Genomic DNA, 26,028 nt, shown 5'->3' with positions numbered 1-26,028 from the left:
AAAACAAGCATTTCACCAATGATTCCAGTGACTGACGACTCCTTATCGTTTGGAACAGTGTGCTCCAAGGGTCTGGTCCTCTGCCAAGACCTTGACAGCTTTTTATCTTTTCAACCCAAATAAGTTCATATGAGCTAAGCCAGAGATATCTATACCCATAAGGTCCAATCCCAAGGGCTGGATGGTAACACCAGGGACAGAACTGACAGTGTTTATGCCAGAATAAGTATAGAATACTTGGTTGAGAATCTTGCTTTTGGTTCATACTGTAAGTTCCTGATTAGAAACCCAGCTGTACCTTTTGAACTGCAAAAACAATGTGGTTAGATGTGGTAAGCTTAAGATTATTTCAAGATCTTATCTGATGAACATCTTGCACAACTGCAAAACTAGGTGAAGTCAAGAAACTGTTAGGAACCAGATACAAATTTTGTGACAAGACTGGCTTCAACATACACTGAACTATTATTCTTGCAGCAGCAAAAGTAGCAAATCCATATATTGTACTGACTGTGGTATAAATTTAAGAGGTGACCAATGTACACCTCTTATAGACAGTATTTCAAACATGAGAGTTAATGGAGGAATTAACCTCATCAATACATTACAGAGATATTCTGTCTTTGATCACAGTCTCTGGTGACATATTCTGTTCAGAAAATCAGGACTGTAATAGAGAGCAGGCCTACTCGTACCTTCCTTGTTAAACACACTACAGACGACTCTAGGAAGAGACAACTATGCCTCTCTCCCTCAGTTTCAATTTTTGGTTGAGGACCATGTACCCAATGTGACAGGTTACCTGTATTGAGGTTAACCTCAAGAATCCTGCCTGGTTAATAAAAGGTTCAATGAAACAGAAACACCAAACGTATCAGAATCCCATTGTTTTATTTCTTCCTATTGACAGATTAGATGATTAGATTATTGTATGGATGATGTTGTTATCTTCTGTTGGACCATATGTGGGAATGATAGTGAGGTAATGGGATCTCAGATGACTGAAAGCAGACTCAGGGTTTAGTCGACCTCCTCAATGGTTGGACCAGCTGAGGAGCCACCACCAGCGCCCCCAGGGAAGCCACCAGGCATACCCCCCGGCATTCCACCTGGCATGCCTCCTGGCATGCCCCCAGCCCCCTGGTACAGCTTGGTCATGATGGGGTTGGATATTTTCTCCAACTCCTTCTGCTGGTGGTCATATTCATCCTTCTCTGCTGTCTAGATGAAAAAGGACAAAAGGACAGTGGGGGAAGAGAGAAAACGCAAGGGAGGATTTTTTTTTTTAAAAGATAGAAAAGTATTAGGTACTCTCTTACTGCTAAAGTACTTTTACTGCATTCAGAGCAAAGCCTGTTTACCTGGTTCTTGTCCAGCCAGGCGATAATTTCGTTGCACTTGTCCATGATGATCTTCTTGTCCTCAGGGCTGATCTTGTCCTGGAGCTTCTCGTCCTCCACGGTGCTCTTCATGTTGAAAGCCAGAGACTCCAAAGAGTTCTTAGCTGTCACCTTCTCTTTCTGGGCCTCGTCCTCAGCCTTGTACTGGTCTGCTTCCTGCACCATGCGCTCAATGTCCTCCTTGGTCAGGCGACCTGGGGGAGAATATTACTCTATAACTTCTGTATGTGTGTGTGTGTGTGTGTGTGTGTGTGTGTGTGTGGTAGACTGTACAGTAGCTGTCTTCTGTAGTCTGGTTTTCTCCCTATTTTTGAAACCCCCCCTCACAAATCCACTACTAAAGATGTTGAGTGTTGAAAGTTCTCCAACCCGCATACCTTTGTCGTTGGTGATGGTGATCTTGTTCTCCTTGCCCGTGCTCTTGTCTACCGCAGACACATTGAGGATGCCGTTGGCGTCGATGTCAAAGGTCACCTCGATCTGGGGGACACCCCTTGGAGAAGGGGGGATCCCTGTCAGCTCAAACTTACCCAGGATATTGTTATCCTTCGTCATGGCTCTTTCACCCTCGAATACCTGAGAGACAGATGGAGGGGATTAGCACACAGATTTTGATATTTTTGTTGTTTATCTTATATCGTTTTTACAGTTACGCTCTTAGCATACTTGCCTGTGTCTGAGTATAAATAAATGGGGGTGGGAATTCTCTGATTGAAAGTGATACCAGTGACAGTGTAATACCCCACAGCTGGGCCTATAAGCCTAACCTAGGCCGATTGGCTCACCTGGATGAGCACACCAGGCTGGTTGTCTGAGTAGGTGGTGAAGGTCTGGGTCTGCTTGGTGGGGATGGTGGTGTTCCTCTTGATGAGGATGGTCATTACCCCTCCAGCGGTTTCAATGCCCAGAGACAGAGGCGTGACATCCAAGAGCAGCAGGTCCTGCACGTTCTCAGACTTGTCACCAGCCAAGATGGCCGCCTGCACAGCTGTGGAGGATGACAACAGAGATTGAAACTGTTAAAGCTGGTATAGCTGTTAAAGCAGATCTACTTTGTGTTGCGTGAAGCAGACTGAGTTACACACCTGCACCGTAGGCCACAGCCTCGTCAGGGTTGATGCTCTTGTTGAGGTCGCGGCCATTGAAGAAGTCCTGAAGAAGCTTCTGGATCTTGGGGATACGTGTGGAACCACCCACCAGGACAATGTCCTGGACCTGGGCCTTGTCCATCTTTGCGTCCCTCAAGGCCTTCTCCACAGGGTCCAGAGTCCCACGGAACAGGTCTGCGTTCAGCTCCTCAAAACGTGCTCTGGTGATGGAGGTGTAGAAGTCCGCCCCCTCATACAAAGAGTCAATCTCAATGCTGGCTTGGGTACTGGAGGAGAGGGTGCGCTTGGCCCGCTCGCAGGCTGTACGCAGGCGACGGACTGCACGTTTGTTGTTGATGATGTCCTTCTTGAACTTGCGTTTGAACTCGGCGACAAAGTGGTTGACCATGCGGTTGTCAAAGTCCTCTCCGCCAAGGTGGGTGTCACCAGCTGTGGATTTGACCTCAAAGATTCCGTCCTCAATGGTCAGGATGGAAACATCAAAGGTACCGCCACCAAGATCAAAAATCAGGACGTTGCGCTCGCCACCAACCTAGAAAAAGAGGGAATACAATGGAACATTCTCCTACAGAACTAATGAATCAAACCTAGCTTAATTGTGAGTACATTATGTGTTCAAATGCTCTAAATATCTATTTTGTCTGGGTTGTACCTTCTTGTCCAAGCCATATGCGATGGCTGCAGCAGTGGGTTCGTTGATGATACGGAGCACGTTGAGTCCAGCGATGATTCCGGCATCTTTGGTGGCTTGGCGCTGAGAGTCGTTGAAGTAGGCAGGAACTGTGACAACAGCATTTGTCACTGGCTAAGGAAAGAATGAGGTATAACTTGAGTAAACTATCACCACTGAATGTTAGAAAAGAGATGGCGATTCAGGGCCTACCTTTCCCAGGTAGGCCTCGGAGATCTCCTTCATCTTTGTGAGCACCATGGAGGACACTTCCTCAGGGTAGAAACTCTTCAATTCTCCCTTGTACTCCACTTCCATCTTGGGCTTGCCTCCGTCGCTTATCACCTTGAAAGGCCAGTGCTTCATATCCGACTGCACCACAGCATCCTCAAACTTACGACCAATCAAACGCTTGGCATCTGGGGAAAAGTAAGAAAAGTGTTGAGGACAATTTAGGTACGGAGGCTTAATCTCTGAATGGCCTAAAAACCTCTTTTCTGAAACGGAAACAATTCTAATTGTGTATGCCCTCAAGTGGATGCTACTGATAACTGCAGGAGAGAGGAAGCTCTACAGAGCTCAGAACCACCTATCTTCTATCCAATTCCTCAATTGTCCACTGGATGCATCCTCCATCCCCCTATTTACTTTGTTTATGCTGACAGCTGACTTTTTGGGAGTGGCTTCTCTCAGAACACCAAAGACAGACTTCAGTATAATTCCCTATCAGGTTTATTCTCTTCCAGTGCCTGGAGGTCTTGTGCTAGATTCTTACTTGAATGTTGTCAAGGCCCTTACCAAACACAGTGTTGGTGGGGTTCATGGCCACCTGGTTCTTGGCGGCATCTCCAATCAGCCTCTCAGAGTCAGTGAAGGCAACGTAGCTGGGCGTGGTCCTGTTGCCCTGGTCGTTGGCAATGATCTCCACTTTGCCATGCTGGAAGATGCCCACACAGGAGTATGTGGTTCCCAGGTCAATGCCTACTGCTGGTCCTTTCGACATCCTGTACCAACAAAAGCAACCAAAGCCTACTGATGAGCCACATCACAATGTTGGTTTATATAGAGATCTGTAGTTAGTTTGATAGTGGCCATACAGTTGTTAAGTATTACCTCTAGTGTCACTATAATGTGTCTGTGTGTGTGTGTGTGTGTGTGTGTGTGTGTGTGTGTGTGTGTGTGTGTGTGTGTGCATGTTCTGGTGTGTTTGTGTGTGTGTGCATGTTCTGGTGTGTGTGTGTGTGTGTGTGTGTGTGTGTGTGTGTGTGTGTGTGCTTGTCTGGTGTGTTTGTGTGTGTGTGTGTGTGTATGTGTATGTGTATGTGTATGTGTATGTGTGTGTGTGTGTGTGTGTGTGTGCATGTTCTGGTGTGTGTGTGTGTGTGTGCATGTACTGGTGTCTGTGTGTGTGTGTGTGTGTGTGTGTGTGTGTGTGTGTGTGTGTGAGTGCGTTTGTCCCTGCCATTCACACGGGTGTAGATACTACAGTCCCACGTGAGACCCCCACTAGTTGTGTTCCTCAGGGCTCAGCTGTTCTAGAACGTTCTGTCGTGACACATTGCCACTCATGCTGATCAGCCTCCCAAGTAACATAACACCCCGGTGTTAGAGCCACGCCAGTGAAATGTGAAATATTATTAACACTAGAAGTGTCATCAGCAGCTATTTTCCGACAGCTGGTAACATATTCTATTAATATGCAGCATTAAAACTATGGGGATCAAGATGAAGTAGATTAATAAATTGCTCTGACTGACTGTGCCACTGTTGTGTGAATTTGACTGTGGCCTTTTTTTATCCAGGATATGGCCCATTATCCAATACTACAGTTCCCAGAGCTCTGCTTGGAGGTGTGGTGGAAGCCACTCACTTAAGAGAAATCTAATAAGTCAGAGTCTTGAGAAACCTCACAATAGAGGGCCATTAAAAAGCACCAACTTCTTACCTCAGATTAAACTGAAGCAAGGAAAAGAGGTCAATGTGAAACAGATCATGTGGTTTCAGTGAGAGAGACCAGTTTCTCCTGATCTGTGTGAATGGTGTTTCTGAACAGAGAGGGCCACTAAAACATGGTTAAAACTATTCAGTTAATCAATTTGTCATCCAAAATTTGAATAGGAATAACTGCTTTTTCTTCCCTTGCTTTAGCAGTGAGAAACATGTCATATGAGAGTATACATATCAGTGTACAGACAGTATCTCTTATATACCATATCTACAGTATGTGTTTGCATAAAAACAGGCTGTGGGTGACTGTGGTGTGTGACAGTGTGAGGTGGAGCTGTGTTGAGATACTATGCGTTTGTGACACGGCCAGGCATGAAAAAGATTAGAAACAGGCACAGCTTTCTCTGGTGTGGGACCAGGATCACAGGATCATGCAGAGGGCAGATCAAACATTCGATACGGTAGCTTTTCTTGGTAGGCCTAACAGATTGAACACCTTTTTGAGACAGGCTTCCTTAGATTATAAAATTCCAAAGAGATCCACCCTTAGCCAATATCAACCCGTTGATTTGAACCATGCAAGCTTCTCTCATATCTCTCATGAGACGGCGTTGACCCTCATGCTTGACCTGCTAGACCCTCGAACAGCAAGCAAAGCAGACTGAAAAGCCAGGCTGAGTGCAATGCTTCTTAGAAAATGATTTACCTTGCTCTGTGAAGTGTACAAGACTTGAGAGATTACTGAATATAAGGTGTTTATTTTCGCCCACCAACACACAACACCGGCGGACCAGTTCCACGGCAGCGCTCCTCTCTCTGTCCCGGGCAGGAAGACTAAGAGGGCGAGTGTCTGTTCTCACCAGCGTTTATAGCCACTGAACACCATCCAGAGATTCCTTCAGGAGTCAGGTGACTCTCCCAGAGAAAGTTCTAGGCCCAAGTCTGCACCCATTAAGTAATAGCGCTAACTTCCTCTGGGCAACTGTAACTTAACCTCAAATCAAATGGCTCTAGAATATAGGTTAATAGGGATATAAAAGTGACCTAGGACACTCTGGTTATACTTCCAAACCATTTCCATTGTTTACAATTGTTTTATGATTTAACTTTGAATCGCCCCTCCCTCTGAGAGGCAATATGAGGTCAGCTCTGAGCACATCTAATATGATTCACATGGTCTCTGGGCTGGTCAGTGAGATAAGCAGTTAGAATACCAAAGGTCTGGCTCGTCACCCAAATTAGAAAAGGCAGAAACAGAAATGCATGACCAATGTATTATTCTGGCTTATATGGTAAATGACAAGACTGTATTGTGCATGTGAGATGAAATCAATCGCTGTGACTGTAGGGAGCCCATGGAAGCATGAAAAAACCTTGGGAAGCAGAGAAAAACAGAGTCTTTGTTTTATTTTTCAACCTTTCAGACATTTTTATTTTTACATTTAAACACCATTTACAGTCTGTACAATCAAAGCCCTGTCCAGCACACGGAAGCTTTTCTGCTCTCTCTGACTTATACAGCCTGACCAGCTGAAATGTCAAGGTCTGAAAATAATCCCTTTCCTTTGCGCTGCCCTTCTACCTCCTTCAGTATCCTTTCCCACGTGCCCCTGGTGACCTCCACGTGAGACACCTTTCTACTTTTGATAGTGACACAGTGGTACTGAATCAATTGTGGTTAACGTAACAATCAAAGAACCAATTCTGCATTAATTAATACAACCTCTGACTGTCCCGTGCATTTCATTTACTTTTAATCCAGTTCACATCAACCAAATCCAACAAAGTCCATTCCCTGATATTGAATTGATAAAACCACTGATCACAAATAAAGGGTAAAAAAAATCAATGATCACCCCCCCATAAACACACAGATAAATGCCGGTATAGGCCCAGAGCTAAGCCGGCTCAATGTTAAAGGGGGTTCCAGGTGTAAGTCCATGACAGGGGCTATTCCTGGAGGGTTGACACTTACTGCATGCAGTGTCTGTCAGATGCAGTCATGGGCGGGCCCTTTCCTAGAACCTGTCACACCACGCCTTCTCGTCCTCCTCCTCTCAAACCTGCTCTTTCACAGAGCTCTTGCTGTTACACAAGCCAACTACACACATAGTAGGCCAGCTTGCTTCAGATAGCACACCAGTACACCACTAGTCATATACATTACAGTGCACATGTCACCTGTCGCTGTATAACATGTGACAGGCCCACATGCTTCTTGGAGAGTTGCTTTCTTCCAGCGGTTACACATACTCCCAGATCAGGGTTAATAATTGTATCCCCCCTCTTTTGCTAAACCACCCCGTTGAATATCATGTTCTTCCTCAAGGGGACATTTTTTTGGGGGGGGGAAATACATCAAACTCAAGCCTTGTACCAAGCATTCAAGTTAACATTCCATTTAATCATTTCTGTGTCTCACTTACTGGTCATCCACATTAATCATTATCATTGAATAAATATGCTCAAAATAGATATGAAAAGAATCAGATTTGGGGTAGGCTACATAGAACAGGGTAGGCTACATAGAACAGGGTAGGCTACATAGAACAGGGTAGGCTACATAGAAGGTATTGAGGATAAGCAGCATAATTTCCTGAGGGTAGGCCCCCAAGGATATAAACACTTATAGACAGGATATGTCAATAATAACTCATATTAATTATTCTTTTCCTACAGTATTAGGATATGTCTCTGTACTTGTTCTGACTTTCAACAGGGTTGGGCTGAGGCTTAGGCCCAGGTTACACGACGTTGAGATGAGAATGAGAACGAAACCAGAAGGACCTCCAGGTTTCATGAGCTTTCATCAGTGTCTTCAGAAGTTATGGAGTTCACATTGTCGCTTATCACAGCACCATTCGCGACACGGGGCATGGGCATGCTGGTTGTAAACAGACCCTGACAGCTATTTATGAAAATGATTTGTTCCTAAATAAACTTTTCGAATGCATTTATTTAGGGCTGCCTGTCTTTAACCAAAGGAAATCTTGAACAGCCGGTTCTCAAGTTTACATTTCAAATGAGGGTGATCCTATTCCTTAGTAATTAGAACAGTAGAACGAAAACACTCCTTGCAGTGTTCTTGAAACTTCATCGGTATTGACAACGCAAACACTGTGGTTGTGTGACTGCAAGGTGTGTGTGTGTGTGTGGGGGGGGGGGGGGGGCTTGTGTAACCCAGGCCTTATTAAGGGGTTTTGGTGGTAACATCTTTGATTAGGAGAAGAAACTGCGAAGCTGATAAAGGAAGTGCTCCTCTTTGCTCTTGTGATCCCGCCTGGTCATGTAGTCCCAGGCGGAGCGTTTGCAGTAGTTGTAGAAATGCTCCTCTGCCTTTTTCAGAGTGCTGTTCAGGTCCAAGGTGCCCTGGAGACTGCACAGAAAAAGACACGGTCAGTGTGTGTGAGTGAGTGAGTGAGTGAGTGAGTGAGTGAGTGAGTGAGTGAGTGAGTGAGTGAGTGAGTGAGTGAGTGGTGTTGCAATGTACAGAAAAAAAATGGTAACACTTTACAATAAGGGTACATTAATACGCATTAGTTAATGCATTATTAAGCATTAAGTAACAGTTAATTAATGTCTCTATTAACCATTTACTAATGTTATTTATGTTAACTAAGGTTAGCTCACCTAACCCTAACCCTAGCCCTAAACTCAACTAAGGTATTAATTAACATTAGTAACCTAACCTAACCCTAAATAAGCATTAGTTAACAGTTAAATAATGTTTTTTGTGACCCTTATTGTAAAATGTGACCAAAATTATGATCTTGCTTGCTCACGCTTCGTGTACAAACCTGCTGGCGAACTGGATGAGCTGAACGTCATCCCTGCATCTTAGCAGGCAGTCTCTGTTCTCCAATAGGATAGTAGCACAGATGAAAAGTTCAAAGGTGAAGTCAGCGTTTACAGCCTGGGGTTCGGACACCGGCTTATCCTCTGGAACTATTCCCAGGCAGAGAAAACACAAGACAAGGAGACATACAACATAAGGTACCCATGTACACAAAGTACCAGGATATTCAGAATCAATTTGGTATTCCTGGCGGCCGCTGTGTCTCACTTCTGCTGTGTTTCCACTTCAGCCTCTCCTGGTAGCGAGCTTGGTCCACCTGTTGGGAGATGAGCTCCAGGTGGTCACAGCTCAGGATCTCAAACAAACGCAGAGCATCACTGTGATCAAACTCCCTCTGGAAGCCCAGCAGGAGCCATCTATCACACACACACACACACACACACACACACACGCACACACACACATCCACATGTACGCACAAACACACACACACACATATGCACGCACAGACACACATGTACGAATGCACACATACACAGATTTGCACGAGTGCAAACGGTGCATAATGTGGGGAAGGGACATGTGTGTGTGTGTGTGTGTGTTTGTGCACTGTACTCTATGTGTGCATGTGTTCCAAACCTGTGACAGAAGGTGAAACTCTCCATGTTATCTGTGACCAGGTGGGCGTGGAGCTGAGGGTCTAGTTCTTTTAGCAGCGCCGCCTCCAGCTCTGAGGGACACCATAGATAACCAATCAGCACATTCACACCGCCACCATGAGACCAATATTGTAAATGACACATGAAGACAGGGGCTAAGTTGTGCCGGGTTGTGCCGGGTGTGCCGGCACATAGGTTCACAAACGTCATCAGCCGGAGCTCAACACCGGCACATCTATCATCAACATTTCATTCATTTTAAAACATTTTCTCGGTCTTTATTGTTAATAGAATGCAGCCTTTTCATGTTCACCATTACAATAAATCACAATTCATTTTTGTTACTTAAATGATGTTGCGTCATCACTTTCACTGGCCTGGGTACTCTTGACTTTCGCTCCGCTTGTCAGTGAGTCAATTGTCAGATTATAAGTGTTGTACGCTCATGGCATGGGATAGGGAGCCCTCAGATTATTTTATGAGTGAGTATACCTTGAAGTTCCAGTTAGCGTTAGCCAGCTAGACATTGGCTAAATCAAGCCACCTAACATGGCAAGCTATCACATCAGCCACGTTAGCTAGCTACATTATCTAGGTATAGTTTACCGTTAGCAAACTGGCTAGATTATTCTATGTTTAACTCCTATTCAGGCAATGCAGAAATGTAATATTTCCTTTCATTTCTTAAATGATCATTTTAAAAGCTAAAACTAACCCTAACCCTAATGAGACAGGGCAGAGTTAAAAGGAGACAATTTACAGATGCTTAAGGAATGTAGAAGTTATTATTTTAGCTAGTTAAATTAGCCTTAGGTAGCCTAATCTGATCATGGCTTAATCTATCATAAACTGAGTTTGATAAACTGTACATAAACTGCCCCGCCCACATAACAAATCCCAATGTAACCCCTGCATGAAGATGAACATACCGGACAGTATAAAGGATAAATACTGCTTAAACGGAGTGAGATCACTGATGAGGCTGAGAATCACTTTTCTGTAATCTGCAATAAACAAACCAATCTTCCTGTGGAGTCCGTCAGCCCTGAAGTCCTTGGAGAACTTCTCCATGAAGCAGGAGAAGCTCCAAAATGTGTCCACCTCAGAGTCCAGGACCTCCAGGAACCGACTACATAAGTCGTTCATCCCCTGGGCGTAACTCACCTCTGTGTGTCCAGAACATAGGGGGTTGGGAGACAAAGAGAGCACCTTATGGCTTATCTTAATTTAATTTATTTGACAATAGAAAAATTAGTAGTAGTAATATACGGTACAGCTGATGCCTGCCCTTCCATAATATTTTAGGCCACTAGAGGGCTCTCTAACAACAGTATGTCTGTGAAGTACCCACATTATGAACAGGGCCAAAGAGAAAGAAAGAAAGAAAGAAAGAAAGAAAGAAAGAAAGAAAGAAAGAAAGAAAGAAAGAAAGAAAGAAAGAAAGAAAGAAAGAAAGAAAGAAAGAAAGAAAGAAAGAAAGAAAGAAAGAAAGAAATAGAGAGAGAGAGAGAGAGAGAGAGAGAGAGAGAGAGAGAGAGAGAGATAGAAGTAGGAAGTTTGTATCTATACCATAGGATATTGAATGAAAGCCAATACAACCCTGTTCTCTACCTGGGTGAAAAGCAGCATAAGTGATAAGAATGTCCCTCAGCACCAGGAGATTGCCGGAGCCTTCACCCCTGGAAAGAGAACACACACCATCAACACACTAACTATCTCTCAAAATGATCAAAATCAACTCTTCGCTCTCACTGAAGAAAAGTGTATGTGATCTGGCTCTGTACATTAGGTTACCCAGATAGCCAGCGGATGTGTAATGATTCTGGGCCATATATGGGCCGGAACTAAGCCACAAGGGCCAGATCTGGCCTGTATATGGCCCAGATCCGCTTGCTATCTGGGTAGTGTGTCAAATCAAATACCTGAAGAGGCTAACCATGACAGACAGAGCGCCTATTTATTCATGAATAAACACTAAGTCTATCACAGCCAGATGTGTTTGCAGAGCTTCTCAGCTTGCTTACATTCACAACAGCATGGTTGACACACAGTAGCCTGTCTAGAGGAGGTAGAACATAGCCTGTTAAACTTCCTAGTTTAAAAGCAAACCGTGTGTAGCTTACTCTGTAAATAGGTTTCAGTGTCATTTCCTCTACAAAGAGTACACATGGTAAACCACAGTATTGCATAAAACACAAGTATTACATAATCGGCCTAGTTTGTTTTCAGCGAGTGACCAAGGCAGACCTGACTAAGCAGACTCTGATCAAATGGAGACTTGGACTCATGAGCATCCCTGACACAGCTAATCCTACTATCGCTCCCCTCACTTATGTGGAGACAAGCAATACTGCATAAGGGGAGGACGATAATAACTACTAGTTCTCACAGGTAGTAGTCCAGATCTCTGTTTGTCCGAGGCACATCCTTGTCAATGATCCGTATGGCTTCTTGGAGCTCTTCCAGGTCAAAGGTTACTCTCTCAAACAAAACCTAAGGACAGGAAGGAGAATGCAGAGACACGGGCGTCAGCTGTCAGGGGGAACAGCATTAGTGAAAATATAGTAAAGCAATATTATTAAAATATACTTCATACAAGTGATTATAAAGGAATTGTTACCAGAAACGAACAACATTTCAATAAAGGACTACTGTACACACTGCAGGCAAGGGAATGACAAACACACTGTTTATCTAATGTCTATGTCCTGGTGCAATTACTCTCATTAAACCTCCCATGTGTACTGACAGCAAACACTTAAGGAGCGCTAACCACATTCATCAAATGAATGTAATGTTTGGACCTGTGCCTGTAACTCAAGGAAGGCCAGTCTGTCCCTGGCCTCCCCTCGCTGGTCCAGAGCCTGCTGCTGGGCCAGAGCCTGCCTCTGGTCGAAGTAACGCACTGCTGCCACCAGCTCAGCTGGAACAGGGACAGGGTTAAGAAGAAAGGAGAGGGAGAGAAAGAGAGGGAGAGAGAGAGAGAGAGAGAAAATGAGAGAAAGAGTGGCTTCAATGAGAATCATTTACAACATTGATTGAGTTTATCAGTTTCAAGGAACAAGTTGATCATTTCTTCATCAATAGTTTTTGCTGACAGAGAAAGCAGATAAAAAAAGCAATGACTTGGTAAAAAATAAAGCTCCTTAAGATCAAACTGCCTCCCACAGATGTGAGATAAGAAGAATTAGGCTCATACCATCAGTGCCATTGAGATGCAACTGGATGGCTGCAGGAAGTAGCTGCTGCCACTTCCTCTTCATAACCTGGTAGCGGACGGCCAGCTGCTGCTGCAGTAGGGGGCGCTCTAGAGCGGTGGAGCTGCAGGGGTACATCCCAAATAGGAAACGCCACACCAGGCCACGCTCAGACGGAGACACACCCCCTGGACACACAAGATGAAAAACTTGTACTTCAGTTTGTCTCGTTTCCTCATACTCACTGGCCGTGATTTAGCCTGGCGTCGCCATCCTGATCCTGTGAGCTCATTCTATTTCACTCTGCAGATCAGCCTGGTCATCCAACCGTTCAAAATGAGCCCGACTCGACCCGATATTGTTCGGGCCAATCATAACCGCTTATCTACTGTAATATGGGGCGGGTTTGATACAACGACTGTACCCACTACTACACTGATTGACTACATCATTAAGATTAACTGGATCGATGGTCTCTTGGTTAGTTAGACCCAACGTATCCTTTCTAACCACCCTAACCTTAAACAAGCTCTGGGAATCTGGGAGTGGCAAAATATGAGTCTGAATGTGAAAAACAACTCTTGATCCGCCATGGTGAACTTTCACCTTCTTTCTATGAGATTTGACAAGGAGCATTGCCTAGGTTTACCTGCCTGTAAAGCTTAAAGGAGTAGTTTGGTATTTTGCATCATAAACTCTGTTATAAGGTTAATACACAGACACATCCTATGACAGATTGTACTCTTGAGATATTAGTGTTCATTGCTCATGCCACAGCTACAGTAAGTAGTACACAATGGGTATCTATGGACATATAATAAATAACAAATGACTCTTATGTAGGGCCTACGCAGCTTACATAGAGGCATCGCCTATACAAGAGGAGGAGGGTGCAAGGAAACATGAAAACACAGACAGAGAGACAGGAGAAAGATTTTCCACATTCCTGGATCCTGACCATGCCTGTGACAGATTCACCGTGATATTTCTCCTGTAATAGTGAGACCTCAAGCTTTAGTACAGTTCACCCCATGGAGCAGCTGGAGTAGCTCGGTTGCTTTTATGTTGCCTATTTTATGTGCAGCTGCAAACCTTCTGGCAGAGAGCATCACCAGCCTGTGTCAAGCCATTGTGAGTTTAAAATAGTCATGTTGGGAACCCTCAGGAGGTAAACAGGCTGCCAGTGAATGGGTTGACTATGTCACACTAAGCTTGCCCCTCAGGCAAAGTATCACTTGACTTCCTCTTGACTGCTGGTCTGATAGCTAACAAGCTTTGAATAAAAACTGGGGAACCAACAAGCATTTTAGTCTACATGAAAGACCGTGTTAATAAGAAATAACAGTATTTTGTGTAAATTGAACATGTCCTATTGTATTTTTAGTTTGCTATTCTTCACTTTGCCTTCAGCACTAGATTATGCTCTATACAAGAGGAGGAGGGTGCAAGGATCATGAAATCATACTTGTTTTAGAAAGGAGATCACTAGTGAGTTCTAGCAAATAGTAGGCTACACTGCTACACTGACTTTTCCTACGTTAAATGCAATTATTGTAAGTCGGTTTGGATAAAAGCGTCAGCTAAATTACTGTAATGTAATGTAACATATGCTAGTCATATGGGCTATTAGCATAGGGCCTATAGCCTACACAAATATTATTTTGCCATTATTATATTAGGCGTATTTGCTATAACCTAAGCTGCGCTATTTATGATCTACATGATTTAAATGACACGAGACGCTAAGGACTTTTATTTTTTAGTTCTTTACCATTTTTAAAAATGTGCATCCGCAGCCTAGATTCGTCCACTCTCCCCTCGGCGTCCATCACTCCAGGTAATTCCAGAGGTGTTGTGGATGTGGCTGGAGTTGTTACGGATGCAACCCGCAGCCGGGCGCCGAATTCCGCGTTGAGCTGATTTACTAAAGAACTTCTGTTCGCCATTCCGTTCATTCCCTTAACATTCCCTAATCTTTTGAGTGTAGGCTACTTGCACAACTGGACACAGGTGAGGACGGTAGCTCGTTCTTGTGTCCAACACCTATAATGTCCATATTATTCCCTAAAGACTTGAACTTTACCCCTTATAAAGCTGACCTGCATTTGTTATCAGGTGAGTTTTGTTTAGAATATATCCACTTGAATAAAACTTCAGATAGAATCTCCCAGTGGTCCCACGGACATTCTCAGATTCAACACTGTTTTCTGTGAACCGCCCACTTCAAACCTCACGCCTCCTGCGGGTCATATGACTGAACACTGCTGATTGTGAGTGTGTGTGTGGAGCGGGGGGGGGGGGTGATTCTGCATCCCAGGGTTCAAAGGTTCAAAGCTTAAATTTACCACTCACGAGCATTGAACACCATCTAGTGGCTCTGGCCTACTCTCCATGCAAAAGCCTTATTAATCCTCCTATATTTAGTCAACTGAAGTATTTGGGATAGAAGAGTGCAGGGTTGATTAATTGACTGATTTTTATTCAGGAAAAACGTAGGCTACATAAAGATACCTTTTCCCCCCAGAGGTTGGCACGAAACATTCGAAGCACCCTTATTTATGATGTGGTCCTCACTGGTACAAACATCAAACACATACAGTTATTAAAAAAAATGGTCACACTTTACAATAAGGGTCACAAAAACATTAGTTAACTGTTAACTAATGCTTATTTAGGGTTAGGTTAGGTTACTAATGTTAATTAATACCTTAGTTAAGGTTAGGGTTAGGTGAGTTAACCTTAGTTAACATAAATAACATTAGTAAATGGTTAATAGAGACATTAGTTAACTGTTATTTAATGGTTAATAATGCATTAACTAATGCTTATTAATGTACCCTTATTGTAAAGTGTTACCAAAAAAATAAAATAAACAGCTATACAATCAATTCAAAATGTAACCCTAACTAAAAACATTTGGACATTTCCCACATGAAATAGTTTGCCCACCATCACACAATATTAACCCTCCCCCGCCCCTTCTAAAAAATTGAACTTTCACTGTGTAGGTCTTACTTGGAATATGACGATTATTGATATGATAACTAGCAACTTCACTGACAGCACTACATAGAGAGGAATGGGTTGTATCACTCCCAACGGACACAAAGGACCCTCAATCTCGATCTTTGCTTCTGGAAGAAAACAGACAATACAATGAAAGTTGAAAATTTAAATATGAATTAACACCAATGTCAGTTATCTGAGTGACCTTTTTGCTTCATCAAATATAGCCTATCACTTCGGTCATAGGCCTACTCATATTCTGTCTCCGTTTTGTCTTCATCTTTTTGTATTTATGCTGAGGACCTTTGTTGAGTGACCTGCATACAAAGACCATAATAGTGTAGAGAATAATTCGGGTTAGTCAATTATTGGAACATGAGAGTGAGCTGAAGCGTATTACCTGCTGTGGTATGCTCACACACTTGAATGTGTGTTCCGTTGCCATGGTGCTGCCGGGGTTTGGCATTGACACTACATTGGAGCGTGCAGTAGTAGGTGTCAGTGTCGTTTAGATGGAGCTCCATCAGCAGAAAGTCAGTATTTGTTGTTTTTGGGTGGTAGACGTTTTGAAACCTCCCCTTGAGCAGGGGCAATTTGCTCACTTCCCTCCAGTCCTCCCTCTTGACGTTCCAAGTGACCGCACAGTTAGTGATGTTGTCTCCATTGTCTGAGAGGATACGGCAGCTAATAGAGCGTTCTGGCCCACCTCTCTGGTCAACCTAGCAGGGTCCTGCTCTACCCATATGTGTCCATTAACTGAAGGGGAGAAAAAAACACCCTTTTGTGTCTGATTTGTAGAAAGCAGGTCTTGATTAATAATTGTATTAAGCAGTTAAACGGTCTTTTTTCATAGCACATCCAAACAAGCTGCTATGTAGCCTACTCAAATATCAAAAGAGTTTCAGAGCACATTATGGTTCATGTTTGTTATAGCAGCATACACATGCATCTCATAGCGTGGTCTGGGAACCTGTCCTTTTAATGTATAATTTATATAATTTTTTAATATTTATAGTAGGCTATATTTAGCATATATATTACGGAAGAGCATTAGGGCCAACAACTGAGTTTATTATTTTTTTAAGCGTCGAGTTTTAAGTCAGAATTTCTGAAATAACTTCTGAGATTAAAGTCAGAATTTCTGAGAAAAAAACTGAATTTCTGAGAATAAAGTCATAAATAACTTCTGAGAAAAAAGTCAGAATTTCTGACTTTAAACTTAGAAGCTTAAAAAAAAAAAAACTCAGCTGTTGGCCCTAATGCTCTTCCGTAATATATAGAGCACTGTCTGACATCTAAAGCTAAATAAATAAATAAAAACATTGTCACCATAAAGAAAATTGTTACCATGAAGATGGATGATGGCAATTAGGAGACCGTGCAGGATCATTGTGATTCCTTACTATGGACAGAGACAGTCAATTTAGCATGAACACAATCCTGTTTGTATATTATGACATTTGAGATCATTTAAACATCTATATCTTATTTCATTGATCTTGGTATTTTAGCATAAATTATTGTCAGCTAATTATTGTCAACAAAAAAAAGAAATGCTTCTCCTTATACATTTTCTCATTGTATGAGCCAAGATCAGATTGTACTAAAAGGAAATCTTACCATCTTCCCCAAAGTCATGATGCAACACGTAAAGGTGCTCTCATTACTTCTGCAAATATAGTTCCTGCTTTCAGAAACTGCACCATGTGCCCTAGCGAAGGAAGGATGGAAAAACCAGGGTACAGACACCAACCCACATCTTATCATAGGTGTATACATCTGTTCCTCTGGGGGTGGAAGGTTTGAGATGACTCAGAACTGAGGTTATCTGAGTGTAGATTGGTGTTCTTGAATGATCAAGAAAAGGCTATCTTCTAACAACCATTGTCAATGTCAGTTTTAGTCATTCTTTTTTGTCCAGTTTTCTGACAGGGTGTTCCAGAGGCTGGGGGCCTAAAAGCTGCAGGCTGCCTCCCCATGTCTCTTGGTCCTGGCTCTAGGAACAATTAAAAGGATAACGCACGTGAGTGATTCATCCAACAGAAGTGAAACAGAAAGGTGTTGCGGGGTGTTATATTCAAGCAATACACAGGTATGACGCTTCCAGGGATGTGATTGGCTAACCCATCTGTACACGTCATAATAAAGGACAGACATCAACAATTGTCAAGAGTTGAGACACGTGATCTTAGAAAGGGCGGTAAATCTTGAACAAAGAAAGGTTATTCTAGGGCAGACAAAGTCTGGGGTGTGTTGACCTCCTGGAGATGCCATCATGTTATAAATGAGGTTAGCACAGCCAGGGGTTTTGCATGTGAAAGGCTGAGGGAGGTAGAGTGAAACTACAATTTCTATGACACATGCCTGACGTATTCAGGTGCATGACTATGGAGCACTTTGTAAACTATAAAATCTTTTCTAAAACTGACAGGTAAGCAGTGTAGTGGTTGTAAGACTGGTGTGATGTGTGCCCTCCTTCTGGTCTTAGTGAGGACACATGCTGCAGCATTTTGTATCAATTGAAGTTGACTAATAGCTTTCTTTAGTAGACCAGATAGGAGAGAAAGACAGTAATCTAGCCTGCTACTGATAAAAGCATGCATTAGTCTTTCAGTGTGAGCCTGGGAAAGAACATTTTTCACCATAGCAATGTTTCACAAGTGATACAAAGATGTCCTTGTCACATTCCTAATATGGGCCTCTAAAGAGCTTGTAGTTGTGGAAGTGGCGTCTGGTGGTACTTCTTGAAACCTGGTGACCCCAAGACGCCACCAAAACCTGCAATTCTTTCACAGTGATTCTTGGGGATTTTGGTGGTTCTCTCTCCATCCTCCTCTGTATCCTGGGTGGGCAACATGCAGTTGCGACCTCTACCCAGGTTTGCAATGTGTGCCATGTCTTTTGCATTTTTAAATAATTTGCCTTGACAGTGCTCAGTGGTCTATTCAATTGTTTGTGGATCTTCTTTTACCCATTACCAGATTTATGAAGGTCTACGACCATCTGTTTCTTTTGAACTCACAATTATTTAGTTTTCTTCATGGTGTTGGATGACAAAGGGATATTACCTGTGTGTTACCTCATTTTATACAATATTGAAACAGTAAGTGATGTTAACGGCTCAGATTTTTGAAATATCAAAAATTGATTGAGCGCAGCCACAGTTATTCTGCAATTAAGACAAGCCAAAAAACCTTTCAAACCCCATACATACATACATACATACATACATACATAGTGGTAGGCCCGGGGGAAACAATGGGAGGTTCCGGTCGGGGCTGTACTCTTTAGCGCCGGGGCGCGTATTTATTCCACCGATAAACAGAAAAAAACAGGTCAAAACCAAACAGAAGATTCCCCGGTGGTGGGGCGGCTCCTCGAGGGCTGGTCAGCCGGGCTGCGTGGATCCCTCGGGTTAGTCCTGCCGGTGGCCAAAAACAGGGTGTTAGGAAGATAGGTAACGTAAGCGTGCAAACTACTAGGGCATCTGCATGCCATCAACACAACCACTCACTGTGTTCCTTTTTCCCTCCTCTCTGTCCAGCCTGGCCTTTTCACCTCTCCTTGCCGTGATTAGGTGATGGGACCCAGCTGGCTGGTAACTGGGTTGGTCCTTGATGAGCTGATGAGGGTCAGGTGTGGCGAATGGCCTGTAGATCCCCTCCACCACAGATCCCCGCTGTCCAGGGTTCTGAAGTGGAGGGCAAGGTGTGCCTGTCCCAGTGTGGCGCTCTCCACGGTGCTGAAGTGGCAGCGACCGGGTGCCTACCCGAGTCTTGCGGGCTCCCGTGGCAGGCCCGCGACGTCCCACCGGCGGGGGAATGCAACAACATACATACATACATACATACATACATACATACATACATACATACATACATACATACATACATACATACATACATACATGAAGGCTGCCCCATGCCTCGTGTGATTAAATTTGTTTGAGAATGTTCTTTTATAAGAAGTTTAAAGATAAAGCTATCATACTGCTAGCTTCTCACTTGGCTCAACAAGAACATGACCTTCCCTTGATGTCTATGGTTGTGAGTTCAAGCCCCACATGATGCAGACTAAACATGCAATGCCTACTCAGGTGTTGTACTGTTTGGACTTCAGACACATGATTTTAAAGATATTTTTTTTAATTTAAGCAGTTTTAAATAATTAGTATCCGGCCAGAGACTCATGTAATTGTTATTTGTCTCTTCCTTCCTCTTCCTCCTCAAAACACCCAGTACCGATCCAGTGCTAGGCAGCAGCTATGTTTTTTATTTATTGATAATTTTTTAATATTGTTATTGCATTGTCAGTCAGGGGTGCCAGTAATTTTGGAGCCCACTGTAAGTGTCAATTCATTTTAGATAGTGACTAAAAAAATAAACTTCCTTTTTTCAACCACCATTATTCAGTAACAGGAAATACACCCTTGAATTTCACACCATGATGTTAAAAACAGGTTTGTCGTTGCAGGAGCCAGTTATAAGATATCAAGCACCATGGCCACTACATGCTCTGTCCTCGAACCTTTGGCATCCTACTGTGACATCTCTCTTCACAACACAGTGAGTATTCAGATCTCCAGCTTCAGCCACAGTTACAGCATGTCTAGGTGTCCTTGTATTTGAGTCCATTACACGATACAAGCCATACTTAACAGTAAAACCCAGCAGATCATGGCTGGCATGTTCGACTAAGGTGGACATGATTCGAATGATGTTGACAATCTATTCCATCAGTTCTTTGATACCTTCCTTTTCTCCCTGTTGGACCAGATAAAAATATTGATGTTAATTTTCCTCTTGACAAGGGCCACTGATGCTAAAGGTATGTGGCTTTTCTATCAGGCTTTTTACATTGTGTTACATTTGTTTTTTGATTTGGACTTAATGATTTACTTTTGTTTATTTGGTACAGATAATGGATGGGATATCACTGTCCCTCAAGTGATACATACTGAATTGATGTTGGATGTGACCATACCATGTAATTTCACCTCCCCCGATCAGTCAACCAACATCTACTGGAAATTAGACGGCAAGATTAAGTTAGATATCCAGGACAATGACAGGAACGAGTTCATATATCATCCCAATAAGACCTTTGTCAAAAAAAACTTTAAAAACAGGACCACCCTTACTGGAGATCACCATCAAAGAGACTGCTCCCTAATGATCAAGGGTATCCAAGAAGGTGATGAGGGGAATTTCTACGTGAGAGTCAGCACAAAACACAACAACTACAGTTTCACAAAAAACGTAGTTAATCTCTACATATCAGGTAAGGAGTGGATGGTGCTCAGTGTAGCTGGTCAATTTTTCAGTGCAACTGAAGTCAGAATTGTTTGGAAGGCAACTAAATCTTCCCTTTCCCTAACCAGGTTTCAGTCATAACTGGACAATCAGCACAGGTGAAATGTTCAGGTTTCAATTCTCACACGTTCCTATTGGCCAGATTTGTAACACACCATGCAGCTAGTATGTTCAGCCAAGCCACAGATAATGCTGCACATGCCATAATGCATGGTTTGTTTGATTTCTTCTCAGATGATCTTGTATCTTCAGTTCCAAAAATGAGAGACAGTATGTATCCCCCAGCATGTGTTGTAGTCATAATCACAGCCTTTCATGTTATAACATGTAGCTATAACCTATCCACAATGTGGTAGAAAGTGACAATACAAACAACTCAAGTATTTTAGAGTGTGTCATCTGGTCTTTGGTCTTATTCAGAATGTTTAAGGCTTAAGGTGATTTGTTATACGTCTATGATACTGTTACCTTGTACAATAAAATGACTTACTTTAGATATTTTCCTCACAGTTTCAGAAACATCACCATCACCAAAAACTCTCGCTGCCAGTATTTCTGCTGGATTTGTCCTTTTTGCAGCCGTACTTGGTATTGTCATCTTCAAACACATTAAAAGGTGATGTGCACATGTGTGATTTTAAGCCACAAGTGCGTGCACACCAGTTGGGCCTAAGACTGAAATGACAGTAGGTGGAGAACCTGACATGATGGACTCAGCTTGCATTCTTTGTACTGTGTTAAATAAAGATGTAAGGCTTACATTTATCTTCTGCAGAAACAAACATGGGGGCTAAAGGTCATGGTTTCTACCAGACCAGCTTCTTTCAGTTTTAGTTTTTGCTCAGTTTGTACAGGAACACAAAGCAGACATTCCTTCCTTCAATAATCTTGTGAGGGGTAATTGGACTACACTATCTTTGTGAGGGCTCATTGGATTATCAAGGTAAAATGTTCTCTATATCTTTATAATTGTAAGGGTTGGAATGATGAACATCAAATGATCTCATACTGTAGGTCGAGATCGGTGACCAGGGAGATGTCTGGGTACTATGCTAATTTTAGCAGGGCACCACCAACCAAAGATGAAAGGTATGTTTCAAATTCCTGGTATGTTATTGGATAAAATGCACATTGTTTGGAAAATAAACTGTAGCTCTCATGGCATTTTTATACACTTACTTATAAATATTTAATTTTGAAGTAATGGTAAACATATTCTAAATACATACATTCTTTAATTGAGTAGCTCCAAAACAAATGAATATTCTTCTTTCCTCACAGAAATGAAATAACAAAGAAAGAAGCCACCCAAGTTCCTTCACGGAAGACCATTGATGAGCCTGTCTATGGCAATGTTCAGGTACATAGATCAGTATCCTTCCTCTCTCTCTCTTTTTAGTCAATTAAGTTGAGGATTCAGCTGAACTCTGGCCTGCTTAGATTTGATGTTGGACAGTTTTATTTATGTACCAATTACTTCCTGATAGACCTTTTCCTCAAACCTCCCCTTTTCTTTTTTGCAGTGTCAAAATGACCAGACGGGCAGTATGGATCAAATAGATGATATTTATGCAAATGTCGATTATTCAAAACCGTGAATTTCAGACATCAAAACAGTTGGGCTACATGTTTAATGGGTTAATATTTTCACTTTATTGCTTGTGTGTTTGTGTGTGTGTGTGTGTGTGTGTTTCTTGTTAAAAGGCAAGTTGTGGTCATAAACTTACTCATTACTCTCCATTTCCTGTCATTTCATCAACATCACACATGTGAGGGCTCTGTTCGTCAGACATGGCCTCAGCACAACCATAGGTTCTGTGTTCACTTGGTTTGACAAAAAAAAGCTGTGAATTCTTGGTATGCAATAATATACTGCATGAAGAAATGTTCAAACCAGTCTTTGTCTGTAATGTATGTAACTGTATATGTACCCAATTCAGTATTATTATTATTTTTATTTTTTGTGAATCTTAAGGATTTTGCCTTTACTTATTTGTGAGTAAATCTTCAGTCCTCCCAACAATCTCCAATCCTAGTTTGTTCTTATTCACAAAACTGTGGTTTATACTTCCAAAATATGAGATATGTATATAGGTTATACATTAGAGAGATGTATCACAAGCTTGCTCTATAAAAAGTCTCCCTTTGATCACATGAAACAATAGACTAAGGGCTGTCAAACAATTAAAAAAATCGAATTAACGACATGATCTGTAATTAATTAATCACTATTAATTGCAAATTGATCCCATATCCATTTTTTTCTGGCTAAAGCTCCCAAATGAAGATATTTTAATAGACCTTTCCAACCTGTCAGTCACGCCATGCCTCTGGTGTCCCACAAGCAAACCTTGTCCCACGTTGTGTTCATAGATTAGACATTAGTTTGAAGAAAATGGTTCTTAAAACATACAGAAAACCGGCCTGCAGGCTGCTGTACCATCATGTTATAAGAAAACCAGCTACACGATACTCCACAACTCACCCCGCACATCAGTTTATAGCAGGTCTTTATAGACCTGACGGCTTCCTACGACACGGTATGGCACCGCGGCATCACCTGCAAGCTGCTCCGTCTGCTCCCAGACAGGCATATGGTCAGCATGAATCAGGTATCCATAGCTATCCAGGTATCAATCAAGAATCAGGCATCCATAGCTATCCAGGTATCAATCAAGAATCATTATCCATAGCTGTTCTAGGTGGGTATACTGTAGGTTTAACTCTTTTCATGTACTTGCATTGAACTGCTGAATATGGACCGTATTGGAGTCAAGAGCATTCCTTGACTTTCTTATTGCCTACATTGGTATGGCCTTTATGTTTTTTATGCTTGCCAGGTGACCCAGAGCCACCCTCTCTGTCAATGAGTGAGGTGGTGAGGGGGGGTGAGGTGGTGTTGGCCTCCTGCTCTGTGTCTCACTCCTGTCCTTCCGACCCCCCTCACCTCACCTGGAGCCACTCAGGAACACCTGAGGTCCAATCACAGCAGCTGACCAATGGCCAGTGGGAAGTGACATCATCCCTGACCTTTGCCCCCACCTCGGATGACCACAACAAGTCTCTCATCTGTACAGCAGCCTACCAGGGAGGGAAGAAAGGGCAGAGGTCCAAGACGCTCAATGTCAAATGTGAGTCATGCTGGCAACAATTATTATATTTCTGTAGTGCAAAAGGTCTGTATCACAAAGTAGAATGGATATATGGGGTAACGTCTCTAAAATAGTCTGATAGTCTCTAAAATCGTAAACCTTACTGTGCAAAAGGAAGCCCATGTCCTTAGATTCTGTTAAACTCAGTTATTAACTGTTAGACTCAGTTAATGTGACGATGTATGCTTTTTGGATGATTAGAACCATGATACTGTAGCTGCAGTACAACTGTTGGTGTTACTGTATGTCTCTTTGTGCTTGTAGACGCTCCGGTGGCTGTGAAGGTGGAGGGTGAGACCACTGTGAAGGAGGGGGACTCTGTGGAGCTCAAGTGTTCCAGTAACAGTAACCCTGCTACCCACAGCTACCAGTGGCACACTAGCAGTGGGGCTCTGCAGTCCCAGGGACAAACCTACCGGCTGGAGAGAGTGTTGAGACACACCGACGCCCTCTACTGCACCGCCTTCAACACAGAGGGCCAAGGACGCTCCAGTCCAGTCCAGTTCAACGTGCTCTGTAATTAGACAAAGCTTACGCTCTGCAACTTGCCACTTTAAAATGGCAGAGTAACCTATGTATATATTTACTTCAGTGCACTAGGAAACATTACTTTATTGCAATAGATATGCATGACTCAATTATTCTTGTGCTTAAACAGGCATCGCCACAGTGCATGTTATGATTACACAAGGGTATTTCCTGAGTAGTTCCATAATAGAGGAAGTCCAAGGACAGCTCATTCAAATGATCATTCTTTTGATCAAAGTTTCTAAGCCAGCGAATAGCCTAACAATATTATCTCCCCAGATCCTCCAGAAATCCGAGGGGAATCGGTCTGTACCAATGACACCACACAAGTGATGTGTCAGTGAGTCGTGGATGCCCACCCCCCTGCTGAGGTCACATGGACTGTCCCAGAGAGAGCTGTTGCCAGCACGTCCACTGAGGGTTCAGTCACCACTGCTATAGTGATAGGGGAGTTCAGTGATGAGGACACAGTGTCCTGCTCTGCTGTCAATGATCAGGGGGAGACCACACTCACCCTCATACTGTTGTAGAAGGACAAGCTGTACCCAAACTCCTTTATGCTGTCTTTTTTTCATGAATGTGTTATGTTTCGAGTGTTGTTCATGTGTACAAAGAGGGAACCGACGGTCCTCCAGGCCACTATGATAAAGCAATGGCATAATAAATACAATTATCTCTATCTGTATGCTCGGTGTATGCTTGTGTTTACAGACACGTTTCAAAGGAGTTACTGAGGAAACCGGAAATGTGATCTTTTTAAGTTTGATGTTCAGTGTTGCTACAATAAAAGGCACAAACTAAGTCTCGGAAAAGGCAATAGGAAACATGGAACTAGAGTTGTTAATACTTATTGCAACATTTTTTATTTTATTTTTTATTTTATTAAACATGGAAATCCCATTTGGCCACAGTCTCATTTGCAAGGGTGCACTATAAACTTTAAGATACAGATGGGAGGTGTCACATGCTGGTGTTTAATTTTGTTGGGCATGGTTTGACAATTCAGAATAATTAAGGTTCTGATGTTAAGTTACATAAATAGCCAAAATTGTGCAAAACAGTTAGTGAACAAAACGATCAATGTATTTCATCAAAATAAACATGTATAAGCATGTATTAAGCTATCTACAGTAAAGTTGGTGCAAAAGAAGTAACTCTTCGGTGCATAGAATCTGTGATTAAGCATGTGCGACGCAGAGGGTGGAAGCTTCACACGTACAGATGACAACTGGCCCCCCATTTCCTGTTGTTG

The 26,028-nt window shown here is 42.7% G+C and overlaps 2 protein-coding genes across 3 annotated transcripts; both read right to left on the bottom strand.

The window, feature by feature from the left end:
- Positions 1-1,020: 1,020 nt before the first annotated feature.
- On the bottom strand, positions 1,021-4,182 carry hsc70 (heat shock cognate 70; the record flags this gene model as incomplete). The annotated part of the gene is made up of 8 exons (XM_084441594.1): positions 1,021-1,221; positions 1,362-1,594; positions 1,778-1,976; positions 2,186-2,388; positions 2,486-3,041; positions 3,162-3,314; positions 3,393-3,598; positions 3,978-4,182. 8 exons carry the CDS (start codon positions 4,180-4,182, stop codon positions 1,021-1,023), a joined length of 1,956 nt encoding a protein of 651 aa, XP_084297720.1.
- A 4,095-nt stretch (positions 4,183-8,277) lies between these two features.
- Positions 8,278-14,951, bottom strand: LOC311311824 (TBC1 domain family member 15). Of its 2 annotated transcripts, XM_084441598.1 has the most exons (10): positions 14,550-14,951; positions 12,781-12,966; positions 12,386-12,504; positions 11,971-12,074; positions 11,193-11,260; positions 10,601-10,747; positions 9,562-9,652; positions 9,190-9,338; positions 8,924-9,071; positions 8,278-8,502 (listed from the first exon to the last, which is right to left on the bottom strand). In XM_084441598.1, the coding sequence occupies exons 1-10, from the start codon at positions 14,731-14,733 to the stop codon at positions 8,346-8,348; spliced, it is 1,353 nt and encodes a 450-aa protein (XP_084297724.1). In that variant the 5' UTR covers positions 14,734-14,951; the 3' UTR covers positions 8,278-8,345. The 2 variants fall into 2 exon arrangements, with proteins under 2 accessions (XP_084297724.1, XP_084297725.1); XM_084441599.1 differs by lacking the exon at positions 12,781-12,966.
- Between the last annotated feature and the right edge of the window lie 11,077 nt (positions 14,952-26,028).

This window comes from Borostomias antarcticus (assembly GCF_949987555.1).
Source record: "Borostomias antarcticus genome assembly, chromosome: 8".
Classification (NCBI taxonomy): domain Eukaryota; kingdom Metazoa; phylum Chordata; class Actinopteri; order Stomiiformes; family Stomiidae; genus Borostomias; species Borostomias antarcticus.
Note: the sequence above shows the minus strand (reverse complement) of the source record. Positions and strands in the feature narration are given on the sequence as shown.

Excerpts from the sequence above, each read along its gene's own strand:
- LOC311311824 (XM_084441598.1), bottom strand. The coding sequence starts at position 14,733 with ATGAACGGAATGGCGAACAGAAGTTCTTTAGTAAATCAGCTCAACGCG. Across the intron at positions 12,967-14,549 it reads GATGCACATTTTTAAAAATG|GGGGTGTGTCTCCGTCTGAG; the intron begins GTAAAGAACTAA and ends TTGTGTGTCCAG. Across the intron at positions 9,072-9,189 it reads GAAGTGGAAACACAGCAGAA|TTCCAGAGGATAAGCCGGTG; the intron begins GTGAGACACAGC and ends GCCTGGGAATAG.